The following is a 17,268-nucleotide window of genomic DNA, read 5'->3' as shown; positions in this document are numbered from 1 at the left end:
TGGTATGCGGTAGTCTGATTGTTTGCAAATGTTTTAATATTGTATGCACTACTAAAGCACACGATGAGAGCCTGCCACTCCTGCATTGTTACTTAATCCTGAGTTAAAATGTAGTTTTAAGGACCTTTTTATTTTAGTTTCTCTTGTGCTGTGTATTTTTCTTCTCAAAATGTTTTGTTTCCTTGTTTAACCTGGTAACCTGGTACTATTCTTCCACAGACCACTGGTTAGGACCAGATCAAATCAAATCCCAGTTAAGTGAAGATCAAAATAGACAATAAGCAGAAATCAGTGCTTCAGAATAGAAAGAAATATAGAACAAACTTTCCTTTCTGAATACACTTTTAAACAAGGTGACACCTGTTTAATAAACATTAATTAAAGCGAACCCAGTGGGCAAGATCAGAGGTCGGGGTCAGCTGCGGGACAAGACTGCTGTGCTGGAGCTGTAAAAAAGGGATTCAGCGGCCAACTTTGCTAAAGGCATTTCATCTGTGGCTTGAAACCAAGCTGTCCAGGTACGCCACTCTGCTGTCACCAAACAGCGTGTTAAATACTGAAAACAGTGAGAGTAAACAGCTACTGCTCTATCATAATAATAAAAAAAAAAACTGCCATCAAGCATGGACTCTGATTTAGTAGCCTTTGGCAAGGTGTTACTCCCTCATACTCCAGCACAAGTGAGTCAGACTTTAATCAGGTGGTTTTAGCACAATAGTGGGGAAAAACTGCCAAAAAAGGAGTCTGTGTGGAAGCCAGAAATGCACTTAAAGGGAACATTGAGGGAAAAAGTCCCCTCTTATGTGACAGTGTGGTGTCCTGCTGTATGTCTAATATTTCGACGACTCGATTTAATAGCTTAAGCAAGGGTTTTGTGAGTGTGTGGGAGTGTGATCCACCCCCCTGCCACATGGAGGCGCCGCAGACCCGCATTCTCGCGTCCCACCTGCTGGCTTGTCCGTGCAAAAAGTAGCGGAGCCGTTACAGGAAAAGTGGGAGGGGTGGGGGGGGGGCGGCTCTTTTTGAACGCTTTAGCTCGAGATCAGATGCTCCCTGTGCGGGCTGTGGAGAGAGCAGGCAGGCAACGCTTCTGCAGTGGGATTCAGCGATGAACGCAGCTGAGCGCGCAACTTCTCTCCGGTCCTGCTGTTGCTGCCACCGCTGCTGGAGTTTTCTTTAGGATTTTCTCCCTGTCACAAAACGAGCTGGACTTTACTTCTCCTGCCAACATGTATTCAGCAGCACTGCTACTGGTGCTGGCCGTCAGGATCTACGCAGACAGTATGGAGGGACCAACAGGTAAAAGAAGGAAAAAATAATTGTTTGTCAGTGTGGATCTGTGGAGACCCACAGCGCGCACCAGTAAATCTCACTTGCTGTTCCAAAGTTATTCGTCAGGGTTTGAAGTCGCTCTTTCTCCACAGCCTAGACACATATTGTGGGTTTTCACAACTTAAAAAGTTGTCTCAGAGTGTGTGTTCGGCTTCATTTAGTGGTGTGAACTTTCTCCTTTGCGCATGCAGTGAAACGTTAATATTCCAGGGGGCATGGAAAATGGAAATTGCCTGCACCCTCAGTATAATCATAGCATCATTTCATTACACGACTCATTGGTATTCGTGGTTACTAGATTTTCTGAGGACATTCAGTTCCTCAAGATCAAATATGCAAAGTTAAGAAAAACTAAGCTTCATAAGGAAAGTGGATTCGTTATTTGCACCCTGAACACTCTCTCCCCCTCTCTCACTCTGTGCCTCTCCATCTCTGTCCAGTGCACTCAGCATCATGACGTTTACTGTCATGTTTTTATTGTTCATGCATCAGTACGTGGCAACACCATTCTCTACTCCAATGTGTCATCCCAGAAAATGTAAATTACATCCTAGTAATTAAGTCATCCATCTTTGAGTTTTTTTATTGCTGATGTATATGAAATGGGCTGCTAACTGCATGTGTATGTTAATAGTATTGATGGAACATCTTGCATAATTGTGTTGCTGATGCGGGGGAAGATTTGGTTGACTGGTTCAGTATAAAAATCAGCCATCAGAGGCGTTTGGGAGCAACATTTGGAGTGAACAAATCAAGAGAAGTGTGTTTTCTGCTGCTACAAAGCAATACAGTGGAGATGAATTAGTAATGTCAGTGTTGTGCCCCAAATAAAAGCACTGGCAGCTGATCCAAATATTCTCTGTGTGTGTGTCAATCAAACTCTGATAGACAGAAGTAGAAGTGTTGGCAGGGAGGACAACTGAGATTTTAAGCCATAATACCTGAACTCCACAGAGCCTACTGTATCTGAGTTCAAATCCTTTTAACTTGGCCTGTGGCCAGTTCAACATTTGAATGGCTCAAGCAGTTTCTGAAGATTTCTGAGGCCTCCGAACCTCGTCGTTTGTGGAATGCAGTAGAACTTAATACCTCTAGTCACATGTGCCAAGTTGTCTGAAGTGAAAGTGCCAGTTGGTTTGTCTCAAGAATGCTTTGCAACTCATGTAAGCTCTGTAGCTACGGTATAAATACTCTGGTGCATGGGTATCAGTTACACAGCTACCAAAACCAGTTGCTGAACAGACGTACACTGAGCCCCTCCCTGCTCTTCAGGATCAAGTTGGTTCTGCAGGCAAGATTTAATGTAACAAGCCAACTGTCTTATCAGATTACACAGAACAACGACGGTCTCATCACCAGTTGGCATACATTCAGCTTGTTTGTTGGAAATGAATTCTGTTGTCAAGAATGGACACTGCTGTGAAATAATTTCCACATAGTCAAGACAAAGATGGTCTCAACTACTTATGTTTTGGGCTGTGGATAAAACCTCAGTATTTTTTTCAGTAGCAACTGAAATATGTTTGAAGCATGTAGAAAAGTACAGAAAGTTGGCATGAAATGTCTGGTCAGATTCTTAAACATGTTTACTTGATGTTTCCTGATTTTAAATCAAAATCTTGCCAGTTTTTGACTAATCTATTTCATTTCCACAAAGATCTTGTATGGCTGCTTTTTGTAGTAAAGTATCATAAGTAGCCATTATTTGTTGTAACGTATTCAGATGTCTTGTTTTATCTTGTAAGTGCTACTGATTTTACTTTATATTAAAAGTCAAAAGTCCAAATATGTTCTATCTACCATTGCAGAAGACTAAGGAAACTACTATAAAATATTCACATTGAGAGCTGGAACCAGAGAATTTTGACATTAATACCAAAAAAGTTGTTGATTAATTTTCAGTCCATGGATTGGATTAATTAATTCATTTTTGCAGTTCAAACTAGTAGTAAAAACTTCAACCACACCGAGGCCTGCCTGTGTCAGATCTCTAGTCTCTGCTATTGCATTGGTATCATTAGGTACACATGGTTTGTCTACAGTTTCTTTGGCCTAATGCTTTACCTTAGTTTGAGGAATCTAAACTTCTTTTAACAAAGTTTTAAATTTAAAGAAATATGCAATCCATCAGAAATAATAATAGAGCTTTGACTAAATAAAATATACCTTTACAGTTAGAAAAGATGCCTGGTTTAGAGCAGAGAGTTCTGATTAAAGAATAAGTTAACAAGCCCAAAGTTTATGCACGGCTGCGTTGTGGAGAGTTGCATCATTTGATGCGCGTCAACTGATGAAGCCAGGTTGTGGTAATCCATGGAGCCTATATGACAAAATTCAGATTTTCTTTTTGAAAAGTACATTTTCAAGGGAATTGTAAGGCATTATTAGATGACAGGAAATGAGGGACGAATAACATACAACACTGGTCCCTTGGGACATTCATGGCCTACAGTGCACCTCAGGATGCTGTTTTTGAAAGGTTTGACATGCGTGGATGCTTAGAAATTGGACCTCGGTGTATCCTGATGAGCGGTCAACCCTTGTTATCACGCGTCAAGACACCGCCAGTCTGCGGGCTTTCACATAAAACAATGGATACAGTTAATTTGACGTGCATCATATGCCTCATGTGTTGCATTTCAGAATGAGTCCAAGCATTGGTTGAAAGCTTTCAATAGTACTTTTGCGTTACTTGTTGCTACTTGATGCTACGGACACATTTTGGTTGGTACTTTAGGTTTAGGCTCTAGGTATACTTCAAAGACTAAGCCTTGCAGTTTAGTGACATTGTGTGGCAGGACCTATGGGTATTGATGATAAAAGATTTCCCTTTGCTGCCTTTTGGGGCTGCCAAGAAGTAGTGTCGTGCAGCTTTAATGCTGAGAGGGGAAAAAAGAGAAGACATTGTGCTACCCTTCACTTTAAATTCCCTTGTATTAAGGCAAATGATCCAGTATCAACGTGGAGTTGATCCTGCCTGTTAATTCAGCTCTATGGTTTCACCTACAGAATGGGTGATTGTTGAGGTGAGGTGAAACCGGCTGTCTTGTTTAAGTGCACCTGGCCTCTGTACGCGTGGGTACCGAGGAGTAAGAGGAAGAAGGTAATTTAATCATAGAATGAAACCATGTGACCGAACCTAAATACTGAGTTTCACTGACACGCAACTCCAAACACTCGGAGATGGGAGGGGAGCTTGAAAAGACCACACTGAAATAGGCGCTGACACGAGAAGGTGGGCTGTCACAGGCTGCTGGGACTATGCAGAGAGGATCCTCGGTGTGTATCCGGCTCGGTGTTAATCTAACAAAAAATAGCCCGTCACACACAGCTCTCCTGGGGCAAATGTGGAGGCTGTAAATGGAGAAAATGGAGCGTATGCTCACACAAAAGGCAATGATGAAATGCGGTTGTACTGGAGGAAATAACACAAGATTCTTTAAAAGAACAATGGTGAATTGTATAATGGCTACACGTTGTTCAAGAAAATGAGTACGCTCTGTAATTATCGTTCATGATAATGAGATGGCAGAGGAACAAGGGTTGTTTCGACACCCATTTTATAAAGGACGTAAAATCGCAGAAATGTATCAATATAACCCAGTCCACATTGTTTACCAGACAGTTACAAGCCCTCATAGCTTTCAGACTAAATTTCAGAAGCAACAGACTAGACAACCTAGTTTTAATTGTCTGCTTAGCTGAAGAAAAATTGGTGCAATTACTGTAAGCTTGAAATTGATAAAAATGATCAATGTGAAATGATAAAGCTAGGCCCACATTGCATTCCTCGCCTTTCTGATGCAGGACTAGATTGACTGCATGTTAAAAACATTCTAAATGAGCCTGTTTTTCTTCAGTTTTAATGGATGGGTCAAGCATATGGGCCCGTATGCATAGACATATTCAGTCAGCCAAAGCAGCCTGACAGACGGAGCCAGTGAGAGCAAAGCAGCCTGGCTGAGGTGGAAGTCGGTGAGGCCTTTGGAGAAATTTGAATTGCTTCTGCTGTTTGTCATTCTGTTCGTCTCAGATCGTTTTAGTGGCATTGTGGCTAAAGCAAACTTACAAAGGTGTTCAACAGAATTACAATTTTTACTTTTAACCATCACACCTGAAGACTTCATGGGATTTTAGAAGTTCTGAGGCCTGTTAATAGCTGTGAGATTTGGCAAACTTAAGCCTTTTGTGTAACTGCTGTGTGATCACTTCTGCTTATCTAAAAATGGTTTCCTCTTATCATTGAGGGAAGAGTCAGGGCAGCTGTTGTTCAACTGAAGTCAATCTTCTCCAAGAGAGTTAAGTTGGTGAAATGTTGCCTCCAACAGACCCTGTGCCTCTCTAAGCTGAATTCTTGCTCCTCCTATGCCATCTATTTACAAGACTTCAGTAGTCATCATTTGTCAGTGTATTGGGCAATAACATCAGCATTATATGTTACAAATTTGATTGATTACTTGTAAACCCATACCCAGCAGTGTATGGCTTTACAATTTGAAATTTACTGTCAAGGTCCGGGACATGCTAGCATGACACAGGGACTGGAGGTGGGTGGGTGGGATGTCATATTATGATCAACCACATTGGAAAAGCTGCCCACATCATTGGTAATTAAATCAAAAATTAAACCAAAGCTAACACTCAACACCATCATGGCTGCCACATCATTGTAATAATAAAATCCAAAGCTAACACTCATAACTGATTCAGCTATTTTAAAAGGAGCTATTCACAGTTTCTCTATATTTGGTTTAACTCCAAATACGTAACACCAGAGAGTAAGCTTAGCCTATTTAAATGATGTGACTACAAGGCTAGCAGTGGGGGTAACCATGCGTGAACACCCCCAAGCTGGAACAACAGGAGGTATTTTTTTTGTTCTTCCCATTACCAACATTACCTGAATACAGCGCTAGTCTCTACAAAACAAGGTGAAATACGGCTCCTGGGACCAAAGTTTTATTATACACATTAGGGATAAAGCGATTGCCTGATTTTACTATTAACCGTGCTTTAAAACGTCATGGTTAATTAATCGTAAAGACTCCGCTACTGTTGCACGGAACGAAACTGCACAAAACGAAAATAAAAAGTTACATGAGTGGTGCACCATCTTAAAGTGCCGCGCTTATGAGAGACATGGAGGCTACTGCTGTACACTGGCTAAACTCTGGCAGATGGACCAAACCAGGGCATTATTTAAGAGGTGACGGATCACCTGTTCAAAAACTTGCCGTTAAAAGGTTGCTGCTATAGGAGCGAATACCTACACCAAATTTGATTCAGCACCTGTGGGATCACCACCCAGCTTTGCACGCCCAAGTTAAGGTAATACATAATAAGTGAGTTAAATAACGTGGCAAGTTGGTTGGGAATCAAATCAAAAATTACAATCAATGCCGGAGTAGTGAGAGTCGAGCTTTCAGTGCAGTGTAAACAAACAGCAGCATGTAACCTTTCAAACCCACCGCAACGACAGCACTGCCATGAGGCCCATTAATTTCAATGGCTTGTGCCACGCCACGGAGGTTTGTTGCTGCGTCGAGCAACACACACCGCATCGCTTGGCAAGCTTGCGTGCACACCGCTGTCAGCATAGTTGAACCTTTGCACTGAATCCAGCTTCCAGCGCAGCGCAAATTGCTTTTTTACTGAAGGGACCTTGACAGAACGTAGTCCTCTCAAGACCTTCAGTCACTGAAAATTCAACGTTACATCCTGTTGCCTCCTCCTGTCTGTGTTGAGAAAATGTTAGGCTTTGTATGTTAATATGCCAGGTTTAAAACACTAACATAACATCAGGAGCTTATAAACTTCCAGGACTACCAATTAACTGCATTTCAGTTATTAATAACATAATTTTCACTAAAACTTATACGTATGGATGAGAGTTGATGGCAACAGTTTATTCCCCTCCTTAATAATAATTTCCCCTGGGGGATAAGTGAAGTTAATATTAGTCTTATATTAATAATAATACTTAAATGTTATAGACTGTAATGTAATTAAATATTAAAAAATGAACTTAAGCAATCACTAGTGTTGTTAAATTAATTAATGCATAATAATCGTGATAATCGTGAAACTGTGATTATTTCTCTGACTATATATCGTACCAACAAAATCTATAATCGTTGCATCCCTTATACTTGTCGTTTTCTTAGCTGGCTTGCTAACATGTGTGTGAACCCTGCATCTTTACTGTGCATAAAGTGCTGCTGGGTTTAACCACCAGGGTAGCTCACTAACTAAGCTAACAACTAAGCTAGCTGTTCATAGTCAGTAAATATCCAAACTCTGGGCCGTCTGCTTGTTAAACCACGTCTTCTTCATGTCTGTCTGTTTTTCTTTGTTAACATATCTTAATATAGAAGATAAGAAATGATGCAGGCTTTGGAATGGTTTAAAAACACCTTTGACTGATATTTGTTACATTTGATTTTTCTGACTACTTCAGGTAATTGTTCAGCAGGGCCTGTGTTGGAAACAGGATGTTGGTCATTCATGGTGGTAGGATTCCAACCATTCCCGACCATTATCGCCCTGTGCAATATGCTTGTGACGTCGATCTACCTGTGCTGCTGCTGCTCACACATGCCTGTCACCACCATGTGTTGTTAATGGAGCTGACAGTGCTGCCAGACTACCTTGGCCTCGACCCACGAGGCTTCTTTGTGGAGAGAACCAGGACCGGCTTCGCCTCTCCAGGTGTTAGAAATGTGTTTTATCCCCCACCCACCCATCAACAACAAATCATTATTGAGCAGATGGAGGAGTGCCAGCATGCGCCGCACTGCCTGTCAAGCTGATCGCTAAACGTGTTTAAACAATAAAGCTAATTTGCTCACTTTAAACATCCTCACGTGTTGGTGAAAGCCCGTTGGGATTCAATTTAGATTGTTTTAAAGGAAGCTGCTGGGTTTGTGATTGCTGTTGTTCACTCTTCCTTCAGTGACTTATTCCTTTGCTTACACTGCTTTTATTACAACAAGTTCCATACTGATCTGACGTATGAAATGCTTCATGAAACTAGTAAAATGGCTGGAGAGAATAAACGCACATAGCATGAATGCATCATCTGCTGGTGGAATTTGGATGTTGGAATCTGCTGTCTGCTGCAGGTATACAGAGTGCTGCTAATTGTGTGATTATAGAGTCTCAGAGAACTGACCTGCTGCCAGGGCAACAAAAGCAAATGAGTTTAAAGCATCCATACTTTTCAACTACTCTGACATCAGCTTACATTTTTATCATCATTGTTCCAAGTGCCCGAGATCCCTCTCTGCACTCCTCCAACCTTCCTTCTTCTGCATAAGAGCTCACCGTCTGCCACAGATCATGTCTAAAAATGTCCACAGAGCAATGAGAGTGTGACGATTGTGCTTTGAAAGCAGCCACATAGGCAGCTTACCCGATTGCAAGTAATTGCACTGACAACAGTATCTGGCTCTGAAAACTTGACTACAACCTCTTAATTCCTCAGCCTCAAGAAAGCAAATATCATCAAGCCAGTCAGGAACACTTGTCTCGTCAAATCTGAAGGAATGAATCTTGAATAATTTCACCTTAAAACACTCAAACATCGTTCGGTAACGGTGGTGATTTGCCTTGCATTCTGGGATGTTTTTTGTTTTTTTTTTGCTTTGGTGGTGTATATTGATTTTCACTAAGTGAGAACACTTGAGCTGTGTCTCAATTATAAAAACAACACAGTAATTCTAAGCAGGTTTTGAGTATGAAGAGCATTTACACTACAAAAGTGACGAAACTAAGCATAAGCATACCCCCCCAAAAAAGCCAGTATGCATTATAAATCTGTTAAATTTTTATGTGTGCCTTTGATAGACACAATTGTCCCACAATTGATAGCACAAAGAATACAGAGGTGCTGTCCAGAGCTGCAACACATTAAAACACATTACAGAGGTGAGACAAGGGCAAGAAAGATTTTAGCGCAACAACAACTGTCTCTATGAATTAATTTAAAATTAAGTTTCATTCACATGTATTTTTGGCATTGTATCAGTGTGGAATATTGGATAAGGATAGACATGGCATCATTCATCATCTTAACCTCGAAACAATTGAAATGATAAACATATGGAATAAATTTGATGTAAATTATAAAGCAAAACAGAAATATAACGTAAATTTAAAGACAAAGTTCGGAAACAAAGTAAAAGAAGGCAGAAATGCCTCATCACAAGTGTACACTTTTTGTTTTTTATTGTTTATTATTTTCAGGGATTTAAAATATGATTTAACTAATTTACAATAAATCTATGGGATAAGTTTGAAATTTACATAAAATTTAGTTAACTAGCCCTACTTAGAGGAAGTAGACAAAGCGGTTGAGGGAAAGTGGGTAACCAGAACCTAAATTAGCACTTCATCAAAATTTAAAACCCTGGAATGCACTCAACATCACAGATTGATGATGGATAACGGTGTGGAGTGTTTGAGGGGGGATTTTTCCTTTCAAGGATAATTTAATCTGTGGTATTGAAATTACTGCTTGGCCAACGGGTTGCAAATGGCAGGTGAGATTGACGATGTAGAATCCGGTTGGTTGTAGCCACAACTGCGTGCTGGTATTAATGATGAGTTGAGATATGCAGGAGCATGACTGTTCTGCAGTGATGGCTGCCTGTCCATTTAGTCCAGTCCTGCTCTCTGTCAGATTTGGATCCTGGTGCCATTACGTCCTAGATTTGTCACCGCCGCTGACAGCCAGCCGTGAATAATCTTTATGAATATTCATCTATCGCTTGTGCTGCCTAGCCGACGGTGTTTTTACACTCTGCAGCCGAACCAATTGTCCAAGCTATTCCCCGGCCATGAAACCTGTGGTTGGACCTGTCACGACTGATGACAGGTTGATGCGAGTCGTGACGCTGGCAGCAGACAGGAGACTGTCGCTCGGTTATCGCTGCAGCGTGAGATGACCGAGCAGCAGATTCAGCAGACGGGTTCAGAGTTCAGCCGCAGGATGATTTTTGTGGCAGCGCTGTCAGCAAATGTCGCTTTAGATTGAGATGACATCTGGGGCCAAATTGCAGGAATAGCATTCCTCTCGCTTCCTTTCCTCTCTGCAGTTTTCAGCTCTGCTACCTCCCCCTCAACTCTTTATCTCCCAGAGTTTTCTCTCTTGGGCTCACAAGTTCAGTCCCCCGTGTCATTAATGAAGAAGACCACAGTGCTGATAAACTCGAGTTAGATTAACTGCCAAACTACAAACCTGCTACTTCTTATATCTTACCCTTCATTTTCTTAAGATAGAAAAAAATCTGTGATATGGAGCAAGACCCGGGGTGTGTAGGTCCCAAGGTAGCAGTAGATATTACACTTTAAAAAGTAGGCGTTTAAAGTTATCAAACCTGTGGGCCTCCGAGTGTCCCTGTGGCGCACAGAAGATATTAAAAGTTGAAGGGAAACTTGGAAGGAAAAAAAGAGTCAAATTATTTAATAAATAATATGACATGTCCCTCAACGGAGCGAACAAGGGCACTGCGGCAGCGCCTGTTCACCCCTGTCAAGGTTAGCAGTGACCCTCCTGTGCACAGCAGGGGAGGTAATGCAGCATGAGCAGCGACACCTGTGTTCCTGCAATCACTGCGGGGCGTCTTCCTCACCGGCTTCTTCACTTCCTCCCTCTGTAAGTAAATCTGGATCGATGCCAGGTTTTGTGGCTCAATGTGTGCCCGTTTCCGGAGCATCTTACTGAATGAAGTGTATGAGCTCCAGAGTGCAGGCGGAGGCAGTGGGGAGAGTGGTGTGAGTAATGCTCCCTCCTCCATCTGAGACGACTCCAGAGGTGCACATAACCCCGACCTTTCCTGTGCAGCTGCTCTGTGGTAGGTATTTCATAGACATGTTGTTCGACCACATCAGAAGGCGAAAGTGTTTATAGCTGCCCTGTTCAGCTATCCAAAAAAACTGGTGTCATAGCGAGGGGCAATAACCATTCAAATGCACTGATCTAACCTTTTCTCTCCTGATACCAATTCCAATACCTCAACTCAGGGTATCTGCTTATACCGAGTGCCAATCCTGTACCCGAATTAAAAATCTTCATACCTCACCTACCTCAGCAGGAACTAATAATAATGTGCGGTAACATGGGATCGAAAAGCTGTTGGCAGGTGAAGGGCTTCACAATCTGTAAGCACTTCTGCTGAAGTGTACGTTTACACCAAGCAGTTCCCACTTTGATTGGGAAGAACTGTGTCAGTTTGTAGCAGGATGTGTGGAAGAAGCTGACTTTCCCTGGATAAATATGTTTGAAAACGAAATTAATAAACACTGACGGCGTTGGCGTCCCCACCGGGAATCAAACCTTTAACTCCGGCAGTGTTAATGCTTTCACTTGTTGGCCGTCTTGCGTCTCAATCCATCTGACCATCCTCTGCTTCTTTTAGAAAGGACTTGGCATGCAGAGTTTTGTTAGTTCCATTTCTTTTCTTCTTTTCCGCTTTCCCTCTTGACTTCTATGTGCAGGGGCCACCTTGGCAATGATTCAGACGATGGTGCTATTTTGGCAGTTCTAAGATTCAATAGCACCTGGGCCTGCATCTGCTGTGTTTGTTTGCCAAACTCCATCTGCATCAGTAGCGAGTACGGGGGTTGCAGCCCCTGTGGCCTCTGAACTCAGACAGATAAACGTAAAGGATTACATTCATGAGCAAGGAGCTGGGGGATCATGCCCTGCATGGGAATGAGCGAGCTGTAGCATCTTTGCATTCACAGAGGAAACCGTTAGCCTAGCCAAGAATGATTGGAGGCATATAGCGCTAAAATCCTCATTCTGTTTTATGAGATGTGTTGCTGTCGGTGCCCAAAGCACGATGTTGTGGATTTTATAAGCTTGCTGTTACAGGAGGAATTGAATCATTGATTCAGTAAACAAGAGCCTCAAGTTTAGGTGCAGCATTTCAGGTGGAGGAGGAGAAAAAGAGGCAAAGAGTGAAGTGAAGGGAGGAGTGTGTGGAGTACTGAGGGGTGTGTGTGTGGGAGGGGTTATTGATTACATCAGTGAAAGCTGTTGGAAAACAGCATGGAAATCAGCTGGTGGTCAGCTTTCTGTCTGTCTTGCAACTTCGAGCACCGCCTTTCATCTTTCCCTCTGCTGTCTGATCTAGCAGGCCCAGCCCAAAGTGGAAGTGACTCGGGGGATGCGTCTCCAGATTGGCCACCGAACATGTGTGTCTCTGTGCTCTCCTGGCCTACACCCCTAATCTCGGCATCAATAGAGTCTGAGCAGATGGAACTGTGGCCTGGGTCGTTGAGCTCCATACACAATAATACTAGGGCATGAAAGGATGATGAGGCTGGCCCAGACAGTGGAGGGATGATGCAGGGATGACCTGCCTAAAACAGATCTACTTTGTTTGCCCTTGCATGAGGCATCACTTGACATATGTTGTTTGTGAGTTGGTTTAACCACAGCCTCCTGTATATTGACCTAGAAAAGTGACGAGAGCAGCAGAAAGCTTTCCATCAAAAGGCTGCACTGGTTGATCTTCTTGTTGGTGTTTATGTATAATGAAACTAAAGAAAATTCTAGAAAATAGGTTACTTGTGAAGTTAAACTGAGTTTTTGAAGATGACGTCACCCATATTTTAGGATAGATGTGGTTTTGTTCAACATTCAGGCTCAGTTCATACCAAAACAATTCACTTAAGGTAGTTACAATTGGGCGACTGGACTTGGTTGAAGATACTTGAAGACGTACCCTTCCCCTTGATTTTAACCCTCCTTGGAGTACTATGACCTGGATGACTGAGAATCTTCACAGACAAAACAATTTAGGGTTTGAAGTAGGGTTTAGCTTCTGCAGATCATTTTAATGCAAGAACTGTTCCCACAATATTGAGTCTTGAGTTTTATTGAGTTTTATGGCCAAGGCCTATAGCATGTGTTTGATAAAAGGGAAAAATCTCCGGACTGCAGATACTACAAGCAGCAACTGTAGAAAAACATAATCAGGATATACATAAAAATCAGCGCAAATGACTATGAACTGACTCACTGACTTCAGTTACCCAGCAATATTTAGCTAAAATTAGCCAGCATGACCTAACATTAGTTATTAGTGTCCTGAATTGAGCAAATTTGTGTTTCATTGGTTATTTGTATATATTTTCCTTCATACAAAATCTACATATCGGCTTGTTTTAAGTGCCATACACTGAGTTAACATAACTTTAGTTATTCTCTGAGTTGGTGAAAGTTCTGAGCCATCTAGGAATTGATGTCCTGAGGACAGGTCTGTTAATTTATTGTGCTTACAGGGCTATAAGTGTAGGTTAAGCTCGGTGTTGTCAGCATAACTGTAAAAAGAAATATTGTACTTATGGATAATTTGGCCTAAAGGGAACATGTAAATGTTGAGGAGACTGGGACCAACTATCAAACCTTGGGGACATGGCAGGAAAAGGCTGTGCTTCAGCAACAGTTTCCTGACTCAGCTGCCAGAGGAAGGTCATTTTTCACTTTTAGTTATGCAAATGTGCTACCTGACATCCCAATTCTGTTCCACCTCCTTTCATATCACATATCATGTACTTAGCAACTAGTTAACATGAACTTGTCAATGGCCTGGAATGCATATGTAGAACGAGGCATGGCATGTTCATCATTGTCACTCCTAAGGGACGGTTTGCACATAAATTGCTTCTGCCTGAATCTGTACAGCCACGCCCTCACCGTTCTGTAGCGAGTCCCAGACATCTCTAATTATATGCACACAAAAGTAGGCTATGTATTGTTTTCATATCTCCACATTCACCCCCCCTCCCCTCCACTCTCATCCCCCTACCACTCGCCAACTCTGTCACCCACTTTCTGCCAGGCCGGAAGACCTGTTGTTAATTAAACCTGCCAATCACAGAAAGAGAATGGGGGAGGGAGAGGAGGAGGAGGAGAGAGAGAAAGAGAGAGAGAGAGAGAGAGAGAGAGAGAGTTCTTTACTTTCCAGAAAGTGATTTACGGCAGTGCTTACTTTATGGTAATCGAGTCAGTCACATCTTCATTTTAGAGGCTGCAGCCAAGGACAGTAACAGTTGACTTAAACCGTGTTTGTGTGTATGCGTGCCTTACCCTCAGTCTGTGTACGCATGAGTGCATTTAGGGAGGGTGGAGCAATAAACAGGGGGCGCAGATTAGGAATCCTGTCAAAAGTGACAGCTCATTTTTTATATTGTGTTCAGAGAAAGGAAGCGAGGTTGAGTAACCAGGTCTCCAAAACGAGTGTGAGCCTCCTTTTGCCGACGCGTCCTTGCCGCCTGGGCGACGTCTTTGACCCAATGTGTTGTCCATGTTTAATTAAGAATCCGCTGGAGAGGGATTACAGTACAAGGCAGGGTGAATCTGTAGAGGCAAAGAAGTGAGAGCATAAGTAGAATCACTAATAGAAGGTTTAGTGTGGCCGGTTGGCTGGGCACAGTAGGGGTGGAGTGAGGGTTGGGGGTTCTTGAAAACATCGGCCACCGTGTGAGTGAATGGCTAACAAGTTTGTCATATCCAGGGACTGCCAGCATGTTCTGGGGTAGTTTCCTAGAAATCCTTAGCTAAGCGGTCTCCTGCCTAATTAAGTTGATTTGTTTGTGCTTAATTGGGCTAGAGACTGCTAACCTACTGGACTGCTTACTGCAGCAGACATGTAAGAATGTCCCGCAACAAAACTTACCTTGCAGCCATGTGAGAAAGTGCACACTGACAAACACTGATAGACACGCAAAAATAGCCCACTCCACACAGTGTTGAGTGTAAACATTTTTTTTCTCAAATTTGTGTTACTGAAAGGTTTTTCATGTACGCTTGATCTATATACCACCACCACCATTACTGAGCCATCATCCACATCACTGCTACTGCTGCTACTATTACTAATACTGTACAAATGTTTCTGCTTATAATAATTCAACTAAAACTACTGATAAGTGCCAATGCTGCTGCTTCTTCTACTACTAATTATTCTAATACTTCTACTTCTTATGATGCTAAAGTTGCAAAGCACTGTTGCTGTTGTTGCTACTGCTGATACTCTATCAAATGAATTCTGCTACTACAGCTAATGCTTCTGCTGCTGCTTGCTACTAATCCTACTGTGACTACTACCACAGCACTAATGCTTCCAGTATTACTAATACCACTGCTTGTATTACTTTTGTTACTAGTACTGCTGTTACTACTATCACAACTAGTGCTCCAAATACCACTACTACTAATAATCTCCTAATAATACTAATGCTGCTGCCATTACCAATATCATACTTACAGCTACTAACAAGAACCTGCTGCTTTGTGTCATCTGACGGCCGTAGCTCATACTGTCTACGGCAGAAACGATATGTTTCATTTATCGGTAGGTTTGTTGACAGAATCAACTATTTTGATAATCGATTAATTGTCAAAGAAATTTTTCATGCTGGAATGCCACCATTCCTTCTGCCAGTTTCCTAATTGTGAGGATTTTCTGCTTTTCTTTGTCTTATGTAAAAGTAAACTGAATATCTTCGAGTTCTGGACAAATCAAGCAATTTGGAGATGATACCTTGGACTGTGGGAGCTACTGATGGGTGGACCAGATGGATTTTCTGACGTTTTTAAGAACAAAAGATTAAACAATGATTTGAAAATATTAGGGTTGGGCCGATAGACGATGCCATCGGCGATGGCTGACAGATGGTCGATGGTATCGGCAGATAAAGTAAAAGTAAAACCCCGCGCCATGGCAAAAATATAATCTAAATTTTTCACATAATACCGCCATGTGAAAGCAGGTTTTAATCATCACGAACATTATTATTATAAATTTTAAATATGCTTCGTACCTTCCTCGGAATCCCAGACACACAGATACACAAGAGGCCTACACTTCAGGTAAACACACCGGCTTGCCCCGCCTCTCTCTGTCCCCCACCATGCCTGTCTACTCCACTTTCTCCATCAGCAGTACATTTTATAAAGTCGCCTAAAAGGCACAGAACTCATCTTTTTTCCATATTTTTCCACTCGCGATCCGTAATCACGGCAGTTGGTGAGCCACTTGTGGGCATGTTAATGACGCAGCCTATCAAACAACCGAAACCAACATCGGCCCCCTGTGCGGTCGCTGCTGCTTTACCTGGTCCGTGCTTGTAAAATATCCACCGCAACTTGTTCTGCCCTACAAATGCAAAGCGCAGTAACTACACATTTGGTCAAAATTGAGTTGATAATGGGATTTATGACATCTGTTCTGTTTTGTGACAAAGTCTCCTACTTTAATTTTGCCCCGTTTCAGAGAAACGAGAGTGTCAAAATTGCAGTAACTAATTACTGATAACGCTCTGAATGGCTTTGTTTGTTTTCCAAAGGGGACTGTAACATTGTTTGCCCCGATTGTAACGCTCCCTCACACAGAACCAACAAGCCAACCAGCTAATGTTAGCTTACTATAGAGAAACACCATAACACAAACCTGCAGTAAAATCATTGTTGAAACTTGCATTAAAACGCAAATATCCAAAGGGTAAGGAGGATAGCAAAATGTAAACATCTAACGTTAGCAAGGCAAATGACAGCTTTATAATCAGTTAACATTAGCTAACTGAGTTGGTTAGCCAGCCACTTGCAAATCAGACAAACATTTTAGCCTACTGTTACCTGCTCCCTTGAAGGCATTTACTCTGACAGCGTAATCATAATCTGATTTAATCTGATAACATTTATTTATTGTGTAAAATGCTAATGATGGTTGGGGAAATGAAGACAATGAAGATGACATTTTCTTCAAAGTCAATTTCTAAAGAGCAAAACACTTTGGTAAAGGGCCATTGCCATAAAAGACAACTTAATTTTGAGGCTTACTACTGAGCAATTTCAACATTAACAACTTGCAAACATGAATAAAACTTTTAAAGCTATTAAAAACAATCAATATGTAGTAAGAA

General features: G+C 41.9%; 1 protein-coding gene across 1 annotated transcript in view; it reads left to right on the top strand.

Moving 5' to 3' along the window:
• Positions 1–1,066: 1,066 nt before the first annotated feature.
• Positions 1,067–17,268, top strand: part of ptprua (protein tyrosine phosphatase receptor type Ua) — a 203,244-nt gene continuing 187,042 nt past the window's right edge. The window contains exon 1 of the mRNA XM_046059024.1: positions 1,067–1,299. Within this exon, the coding sequence (XP_045914980.1) occupies positions 1,230–1,299 (70 nt within the window). The 5' untranslated portion in view covers positions 1,067–1,229. The remainder of the gene's footprint in view (positions 1,300–17,268) is intronic.

This window comes from Micropterus dolomieu, linkage group LG09 (assembly GCF_021292245.1).
Source record: "Micropterus dolomieu isolate WLL.071019.BEF.003 ecotype Adirondacks linkage group LG09, ASM2129224v1, whole genome shotgun sequence".
Classification (NCBI taxonomy): Eukaryota; Metazoa; Chordata; class Actinopteri; order Centrarchiformes; family Centrarchidae; genus Micropterus; species Micropterus dolomieu.
The sequence above is the reverse complement of the archived record's forward strand: the minus strand, read 5'-3'. Positions and strand labels throughout refer to the sequence as shown.